Genomic DNA, 9,545 nt, shown 5'->3' with positions numbered 1-9,545 from the left:
GCCGCGGGGCTGTGCGAGTCGGAGGATGGGGAGGAGGGGGAGGATCAGATGCAGGAACCAATAGCGGCATGCAGGCTGACGGGAACCATCTACCAACGGGCGAGAAAAGGAGCGCTGCATCACGCATAAATGATCACCGGCCCTCCCCCCAAGCCTCGACTGTTCGGCGCTTTTCTCCGCGCGCACCTGTCCCTTTTTGCGCGCGCGTCAAGAAAGGGGGTGAGCGAGACTGGCAGCCAAGCATGTGCACGCACGCATAAAGGAGGAATCTTTGGCTTTCCCAATCGGGACGGGACCTCGTGGGAAGTCAAAGACAGTCTGGAATGCGAGGGCCAGCCACGGGCATGTCGACAGCGTCACGTCATTCCTTTTGCGGACAAGAGTATTTCCCTGGGATGGTAGGTACAAGTAGATGGATAGCTCTCCCGGTCGGTGGACCACTTTTCTAGAACCGGCTCTCTTCCTTTATGAAACACCAGCCTGGTCGACGCCTGTTCTCCACGAAATACCATGACACGGCATTTGCTGCTATTTAGGGCAATCCTACCCCGGAATTGAGACGCGACCCTCGCCCATATAATTGCACCTCTTACGACTTTTACGGAGTAGACCTGTCAAGCACGGGCTGGGCATTAATACCTAGAGCCAGGTACTCGAGGTGTGGTGCTAAGGACAGGGGAGAGAGAGAGACAGAGGGCTGATTCTCCGATGCGCCATGCAGGCGGGCCGGACAGGGTATGTTCAGGCTATTGCTGCCTCCTGCCTGTACGAGATTGACTTCAAACGGTCGATCTGCCTCTTTTCTTCTTGAGGCAAAAAAAAAAAAAAAAAAAAAAAAAAAGCAAAAGTGTAACCCATGACAGGCATGTCTAACCCGGCGAGGTTGTGGCTGTTTCGCTGGCATGGACGATCCGGACAAGTTCGGCCCATCTCTACGCCCTGGCCTGACCCGGTCACTGCTGCATGTAATGTTTACGTAGGTACTGACTGGAGAACGAGGCTCCAAACAACAAAAAAGTGCAGATATGTAATCTCCCAAATGCACATCAACCTCAGCCGTCGTAAAATATATCGTAGGTTAAGATGATGCATGCATCCGTCAGCACGCCGAAACCAGTAACAATGTGCAATGCCACTGCTCTCGTGAAGCAGGAGAGAATCCCTCTCAGAGGTCTCGCATCACCTCCCCGACGGCTCGCGCCGCCATCCTCCTCCTCTGATCCTCCGGCAGACCCGCGCTCATGTCCCGCACTGCCTGCAGCTTACGCATCATGCCCTCCAGCTTCTGCAGGTCATCGTCGCCAACTTGCTCGCCTTCCTCGTCAGGCCCCGTGCCACCACCAGCCTCTTTCGTCTCCTTCTCCTTTGCCTGGCCCTCTTCTGTAGACTCTGCAGCTGCCCCCGCTGGCTTGCTCGCGTGTGATTCTTGCTGCTCCGCGTTCCAGATCGCCTTCCGCAGCTCGGCGAGGTCGTCCTTGCCGATCCCAAAGTTCATGTCTTCCAGGTCGTCGTCCTCCAGCGACCCCGTAAACTCGCCAAAGTCCGCTTCCTCCTCGTCGTCATCGTCATCAAACTCCCCTCCTGCCCCGAAGAAACTCGGCGCCGCAGACCAGTCGTTCGCCTCCAGCGCCTCCAGCACCCGCGGTATGCCCGTCTTCTCTGAATAGCCACACTCCTGCATCAGCAACCTCTTCTCTTCGTAAAACACCACACGAGTGGAAGAAACGAAAAAAAAAAAGGAAGAAAAAAAAAACTCACCTCCAAACTCATTCCTCGCCCCATCGTCCATGCCCCCAACCCGCACCATCTCCAGCCCACCCCGGGCGCACAAGTCCTCCCACTCCTCGAGCACAACCTCGTCCTGCACACCACCACCACCAAGGACCACGACCGCCAGCCCTACGCCGTCCCAGCCCCAGCCCCCGAGCCCCTTCTCGACCAGGCGCGCCGCGTGCGTCAGCAGCTCTCTCGACCGCGCCGCCGCCTCCGCCGCCGCCAGGTGCACGACCACGACGAGCCCGCCGAGCGCGGCCCGCACCTCGGCCGCCTCGGGCGCCAGGAAGGCCGACGCCCAGTCCGCCGGCGAGGACGCGGGGACGAGGTCCAGCCACACGGGCACCCGGGCCGTGTAGTAGGGCGTCTTGAGCGGCAGGTGGTGCGTGGTCCCCGCCAGGGAGGGTTCCGCCGCCGCCGCCGCCGCCGCCGCCGAGTCCGCGGGCGCCTCGGCGGCAGCGGGATCCGTTGACGGTGGTGGTGGTTGTGATGATGATGATGACGACGAATCTTCTGTCTCTTGCACCGGGGCCGCAGACGACGGTTCGGGCAGTGTGCCGGTGAGGTCTGCGGAGGATCGGAGGGGTCAGTATGATGAGGAGCCTGTGTGAGGATATGAGATCAAAACGCACCCTTGATGAATTTGCTGAGATGGTCTGCGGACTCATCTAGTGAGACGGCCAGTATCCGGCGGGGATTCTGCACCTCCATCTTTGCCCTCAACTTCTGTTGCTTTGCGCAAAGTGATGACTAATAAGTTCTCCTAAGAAGATTTCCTTATATGCTTCTTTGTAGCTATGGCGCAAAGTTGTGATGGTCACTTGGTTGATGTGTTGGCGATGGTCTTTACTTATCGGGGTTTCAGATCACTATTATGATGGAGGGGCACATCTTAGAATGAGAGCATGTGAACCCCTTGTGCCTGTGTGTGAGCGCTGCATAAGCAAAAATAAGGCGGCGGGAATCCGACCAATCAGGGGCAATGGCGCAGTTGGGAGTCGCGTCTGAGTGAAGGAGTAACGTCCCTCGAGTTCAGGAGGTCACCGGATCAAAGCCGGTTTGCCCCAGGTTGATTTCTTTTTTGGGTCTTTTTCCTTCCTCCTTTTTGCAATTCTCTACTTACGAAGTACCGAGGCAGGTAGTTGTCAAAATTGTCATCTCTGTTAGTCAAGCGAGTGTGGAGTTGACTTTGTGAGGGTCGGCTAGGTACCTACGATAGTTAGACAGAACCTTAGCCTCGAGAACCCACTTACACACATGAACCTAGCAAGCATGGCCTTGCCAGCCATCACCGAGTATCACTGAGTAGAGATAGAAACACCAGTTTCAGAAGAGAAAACAATCATGTCTAGTTACCAACAGCAACATATGCAGCATGATAACGCCTATAGTGTCCGTGCAACGCCACCATGATATTTACAAAAAAAAAAAAAAAAAACAGCCCGACTAAGGTACCCCGTCAGTGGTACCATCGATACAGATTCAACAACTTTGCCTCCCTCCCAGGGGTCATGAGAGCGCCCGCCATCACGCAGCACCAGCGCCCGCACCTCCTCCCTCAGCACCAGCACCAGCATCCTCATCATCATCGACATCAATCAAGTTCTTGTCCCGGAAAGCCTTCCTCGCCGCCTTGGCCAGCACGTCGTAGTCGCCGCTCATCTCGCACATGGACCGGAAGTAGCCGTCCTTGTTGTTGCGCATCAGCTCCCACGGGTGCCCGTACTCGACCACGGCGCCCTTGTCCAGCACCAGCACCTTGTCGTAGTCGACAATCGTCTGCAGCCGGTGCGCGATCGTGATGATGGTCGACGTCAGCTCCCGGATCGTCTCCTGGATCTTGGAGTCGGTCGCGTAGTCGATCGACGCCGTCGCCTCGTCCATGACCAGCACCGACGGCTCCTTGAGCATGGCCCGCGCCAGGCACAGCAGCTGCCGCTGGCCCTGCGACAGGTTCGACCCGGACTCGCTGACCGGCGACGAGAGGTCGAGGAAGACGTTCTTGTTCGTGGCCGCCGGCCGAGGTGAGTCTTCCGGGCCGAGGATGCTGTTGCCGGCCGATGGAATAAGGGGAGTGGTCGGCCGGGTGGTGGACTCGTGAGGCGCAATGAGTTGCACGCGGCGGAGAGCAGCAAAGATCTGCTCATCCGTGTAGATCTCGAAGGGGTCCAGGTTGGACCGGATGGTGCCGGTGAACAAAGTCGGTTCTTGGGGCACGATAGTGATGGCTTCGCGGAGGTCCCGAAGCCCGATCAGGCCGATATCAATGTCGTCAATCAGGATCTTGCCTTCCTCGGCCTCGAGAGCGCGGAAGATTGCCAGTGCCAGCGAACTCTTGCCTGCACCTGTCCGGCCAACAATACCCACTTTTTCTTTCGAGTTGATCCTGAAGCTCAGGTTCTTCAGAACGGGCTCAAGGTCCTCCCGGTACCTGGTCGTATAATTGATAAACTCGACAGATCCGTGGCTCGGCCAGTTGGCTGGTGGCCGGTTGTCCTCGATGACGGCCGCCGCCTCTTGCTCGACATCCAGATACTCCTTGATACGCTCCACCGAGTTCATGTTCTGTTCGTTCATGGCATAGAGACGAACCAGCCAGAGGATATTGTCAGCAAAACCGATGGCGTAGCTGAGCGACATACCCGCAGAACCGGCATCGATGACGCCGAGGCTGAGGATGACAAAGACGCCAGAAAAGAACGACACGAGATCACCCAGGATATCCGTCCGGAATGCGAGCCATCTGTTAGCTGCCCAAAGGTATATGAAAGGACGAATCTGAGCGTTGATCCGGGAGAGGTTGTCGCGAATGAAACGTCGCTCATCGCCATATGCGCGGATTGTCGTGACGCCGCTCAGAGTCTCGCCGAATTGCTGGAACAAGGGGCTCCGCTGCACAGACTCGAGCCTCTTCAAGTCGCGGGAAGCGGCGAGGTAGAACTTGCCAACAAGGACATAGAGAGCAGTGATGAAAATACCAGCAATCAGGAAGCCAGGCGTGATAACCGCAATCAGGACCACGGTGACCACGATGCCCAGAGCGCAGCTCATAACTCCGATGGCAATGGGAGCTACTTCTTGGTCGACAGCCTCCAGATCTTTGCTGAAACGGTTCATCATCTGGCCCAGTGGCGTGACGTCGAAGAATTTGAACTTAGCAAATGCAACGGATGTCATGAGCTGGTTGTGCAGTTTCCACGATGCCGTCAGAGAGCCAAGGAAGATCCACAAGTCGCGGGCCAGAGCAAATGCCGCACTCGCCAGCCCAATAAGCGCGAGGATGAGCAGGTAGTAAGGCACATTGACTTGAGGCTCCATGACCGCCTGAAGAGCCGTGGGCGAGTCGAATACGGTAGAGTTCCTCTCCAGCCAGTTGGTTTGTTTGACATACGTCGAGATGGAAGCGAAATAGGTCGTCGAGATGGACGGCGAAGAGTAGCTGTGCGAGTTTGCAGAGAACTGAATTCTTGACACTTCCTCCGTCGTGTACTGGTTGGCCCACTCCTTGATCCAAACATTCGAGGCAACGCCACTCAGCTGTTGCAGGGAAAACACGGCAATGGCGATGAACCAGAACCACCAGGATCCCATGCAGGTCAGGTACAGCTTCATGACTGGCCACTTGACAGCGCCGGTGGCCTTGGTCTCCTCCGGCAGGCTGTTCTTCTTCTCCTTCTTGGCCGCTCTCGGCTTAGACAGGTTGTCGTCGTTGTTATCGACCAACGTTTCGCCGCTGTCTTCGCCAACGCTCGATGGAACGCGAGACGGAATCCTCGATACACTAGCAGACCCGGGGCGCGATCTCTGGATCTCTTCGCCGAGCTTGCCGGTGGCGATGACGTCCTGTGCTGGGCCCTGAGCCTCGATGCGGCCGTTGTTCATGATGACCACGTGGTGTGCGTGCGGCACGCAGAGCGGGATGTTGTGGGTAACGAGAATGCATGTCCTGCCGCGCATCATTGGGCCGCTGATGCAGTTGTTGAAGATCCACTGAGCAGTGTGCGAGTCCACCGCGCTGAGGCAATCGTCGAGAAGGAGGTGCAAGGAGTTGGAATAGACAGCGCGAGCCAAGGAAATTCGTTGCTTTTGACCGCCAGACAGCGTGATGCCCTTCTCGCCGACCAGTGTTTCGTCGCCGTTATCCAAAATCTCAAGATCGCGCTCAAGTGCACAAGCGACAATGACGTTCCTATACCGTCGTTCGTCAAATGGTGCCGAGAAGAGAATGTTCTCCTTGATCGTTCCATTGACCAACCACGCTTGCTGGGCGACGTAGGCGCAAGTCTCAGCAAGGTCGGTCTCGGGGTCGGGACGGACATCCTCACGACTCCGTCCTCCAGGAAGGAAAACGCGGCCATTGAGCAGCGTCATTTCACCCAACAGCGCCATGAGCAAGGAAGTTTTGCCTGAGCCCGTGGGTCCAGTGATGACGTTCAGTTTCCCAATCTCGAATTCAACTTCGATATCCAGCAGGCGGAAAGCCATCGAGCCATCTTCGGCGACAGCATCTCTGGCACCCCAAATAAAGTCGGCGCCTCTGAAGCCAATGACACGCTCGCCATTCTCGTCGATATTGTCATCTCCGAGCTGCTCAAATTTATCAGTCTCCTCCTCGCTCAGGAACTCTTCAATGCGATCGATCGAGACTTTGGACTCCTGAACGTGGGCGATCATGTCTCCGAGCTGGTCAAGCGGGTATCGGAGAAGCATGAACAGAGAAATAGCCGTGAAAGCGACGGACGGATACAGAGGCTTCTTCTCGATGAGGGTGTAGACCAGGAACGAGAAGAAGGTAATGAGAATGGGCACGGTGTTCCAGACGGCAACAGCAGACGCCCAGATCATGAAACGCGTGCGAAGAGCCTTGAGCTCCGCCTTGCGCCTCTCGTCCACAATGTTGCTGAAGCGGTGCTCCCATGCAAAGTATTTGATGATCCTGATATTTTGCAAGATCTCGTTCGTAGTGTGGATGCGCTTGTCAGTTGCAGCCATAATCTTCTTCTGGCTCGAGTTGAAACCTCGGGCGAATCCGATATTGACAGGCAGGAGCAACGCCATAACGATGAAGCCGGGAATGGCGCTCAAGCCCATGACTCGGTAGAGCAGGTAAATCGACACGATGAGTTGGGTCGGTGCTGATGCAACAAGGAAGTGAAGGTAGGCTGTCACTTCGGACACCTTGAAGCTGTCCACGGACATGAGGTTAATGATGGTGCCGATGTTGGCCTGCTCGTCCGAGCTCTTGGCCGTCTCGTCCGCAGGCGAAGCGCCGTTAGCCTGAGCGGTCTGCTTCTTATCGTCAGACTTCTTGAACATGCGCAACTTCCGCTTCAAAGTAGCAAGAAGACCCTTGGCCTCAGCCGAGTTCTCAGGGGTGTGGCCAAGAACGGTGTCCTTGCCAGCAGCCGCCTTGCGACGAAGGGCCTTGGCATAGATCTCTCCGACCAGGATGGCGCGAATATTGATACAGACTTTGCGGCCGATCCAGAGCGCCTGGTTGTCTCCAATCGACCGGATGATATCCGTGATTGGAAGCAAGATAACGTATAGCCAGAGAACGTTGCGAGGTGCCTGATCAGGGTCTTCGACATATTCCAGGATGGCCTTGAGCAACATGGTCGGGGCGAACTGGAAAATGCCCGAAAGGATGGCCCACAGAGTCTGCGCCAGGAGGGACCCTTTGAAGTACATGATGAGGTGCAGTCCCAGGGAGTACGTCTTGACGACTTGTCGGTAATTGGCAATGACCGTCGCGGCCTTATCGCGCGGCAAAAGATTCCAGACCCTGTTCATCTCGAGCGCCTCCTTGTATCCCTCCCACATGATGCTGTCGACCCAACCGAAGGTGAACTGCGAAAATACCGAAGCCAGGTCCTCACGCGACGGAGGAATGTCCTCTTCCCACTCGAGCAGCACCGTCCTGTTGCCCTTCCTCCGCGTGATGGCCATGAAGAACAGGATGGTCGTCAGCGAGAATTCCACAATGACCAAGATTTGGGCCGTCCTGGAAGTCGGCCGGAGGAGCTCGGAGCGGAAGATGGCCATGCTGAACAGCCATTGGAAAAAGTAGATTGTCGCAGTGTGGTTCCAGAGGTGCGGGACACGCCATTGCGTATGGCCGACGAACAACCTCAACGTGGCGAGGACGAGGACATAAATCCATGTCGCCAGACTGACGACAGCCCCCAACCGGCCGTGCCTCGGAAAGGCGCCCGTCGCCAGATTGACGGCACTGATGACGACCAGCCCGACTATACCCAGCTCCTCCGCGAGCACTGATATCGTCTGGTAAGCAGGCCTATCGGCCTCGACGATCGACGCTCGGCTCGTCGTCTTGGCCAGGGCCAGCCGGCCGCCGTGGATACTCAAGACTTCTTCGTCATCACTGTCGAGTGGCCGCTCGTCGGGAGGGATCTGCGTGTGAAGCAGGGCAGAATTCCTCCGGCCCTCGTGCGGGATCGGCTCGTACGCATGTTTCTTGCCCTTCACCTTGATGGCCCGCTGTACACCCTGCACGCCGAGATATACCGCCGAGATACATATTACAATTAAGGGAAGTAAAACTCTCAAGTAACTAGGATCGCGCAAAGATGCATCGTTAGACCCAATCGGCTGCGCGCGGCGCTGGGAGAGAAAGGAGACTCACTCTTGCTGGAAGCAATGTGTAAAGTCGTCAACGCGCCATACTGGCCAGGAGCATGACGCAAAGCCCATCTTTGCCCCACGTTGCAGTGGCTGATGATTCGGCGAGACGCAGTGCGACTTGCACCGGAAATCCGCTACAGCTGCTCTCTGGTCGGGTTCGTCGATGGTCGAGATGGACAAAAACAGCTGGGGGGTGAGGCCTATGTATCCGGGAGGATCCTCGAGGGAGCAAAAGCTGGGATGGAGGAAAGAAAAGCGAAGGGGAAAAAGAGTATGGCGACAGACACGACTGGAGATGCCAAAAGATACCCTTGCACGTAGTGGATGGTGGATCGAGTTCGCACGCCAATACGGAGCTCCCAAGACACCAAAACTCTGCGAGCGGACCCAGCAGAAATGACTAGCAGGGCTCCGTTCCGAGGTTCACACCGCGAATTAGGCCGGCAGAACGACTTCTTCAACAACGGTCATCCATGATCGTGTTCTCTAGGCGGACAAGCGATGCCGGAGAGAGCACGGTCGGCAGTGGCGTGAGGACGAGAAGAGAGGCCCAATGGTGCAGAAGAGGAGAGAGGGGGTGGGAGAACCCGGATACATAAACCAAGGTCGAAGTATCTATAAGTACAGATAGCTTAAGAGGGGAGTTCCAGGAGGGTGGGAACCGGATGCTAATGTACATGCAATACTTTTACCCCAAAATATTTTAAACTGGAACGAACGACAAGAGGTAGGCCAATGCAATCGCGCATTGGCGCCTTCTTTTCTTTACCTGATGACGGTTGGCATCCATCCAGGATCCGTCATGGCGCATGTGAGACACGGCCAGTCATTGGGTCGGGGGGGCCTTGTTACTGCAAGAATGGTAAGGAAACACCAAACAACACCCCCAAAGAATGACGGGGTTAGGGTTGTGTAGGCGCGTTGGGCCCCGGCAGCCTCTCAAGCCGGCTCGTCGAGAAATGCCGTATAATCTTGCAGACAATCACAGGAGCCAAGCCATTTCTCGCTTGTGATCTCTGCGTTTCCTTTTGCATATCTGCTAGGCAAAGTGCTCCGTCGTCACTCTTTTGCCTGGCACAGAAACAAATAGAAGGGGAGATAGAGCACACCGACGTGACAGGCGAGCG

The 9,545-nt window shown here is 56.3% G+C and overlaps 2 protein-coding genes across 2 annotated transcripts; both read right to left on the bottom strand.

Annotated features, from left to right (window-relative positions):
- Positions 1-1,165: 1,165 nt before the first annotated feature.
- On the bottom strand, positions 1,166-2,484 carry E0L32_008162 (uncharacterized protein; the record flags this gene model as incomplete). The annotated part of the gene is made up of 3 exons (XM_031142985.1): positions 1,166-1,695; positions 1,759-2,340; positions 2,406-2,484. The coding sequence occupies 3 exons, from the start codon at positions 2,482-2,484 to the stop codon at positions 1,166-1,168; spliced, it is 1,191 nt and encodes a 396-aa protein (XP_030992667.1).
- Positions 2,485-3,300: 816 nt separating this feature from the next.
- E0L32_008161 (uncharacterized protein) lies at positions 3,301-8,487 on the bottom strand (the record flags this gene model as incomplete). The annotated part of the gene is made up of 2 exons (XM_031142984.1): positions 3,301-8,347; positions 8,420-8,487. The coding sequence occupies 2 exons, from the start codon at positions 8,485-8,487 to the stop codon at positions 3,301-3,303; spliced, it is 5,115 nt and encodes a 1,704-aa protein (XP_030992666.1).
- Between the last annotated feature and the right edge of the window lie 1,058 nt (positions 8,488-9,545).

The sequence above is a fragment of the Thyridium curvatum genome, assembly GCF_004353045.1.
Source record: "Thyridium curvatum strain D216 chromosome Unknown NODE_52_length_296666_cov_86.205578, whole genome shotgun sequence".
NCBI classification, from domain to species: Eukaryota; Fungi; Ascomycota; class Sordariomycetes; order Thyridiales; family Thyridiaceae; genus Thyridium; species Thyridium curvatum.
The sequence above is the reverse complement of the archived record's forward strand: the minus strand, read 5'-3'. Positions and strand labels throughout refer to the sequence as shown.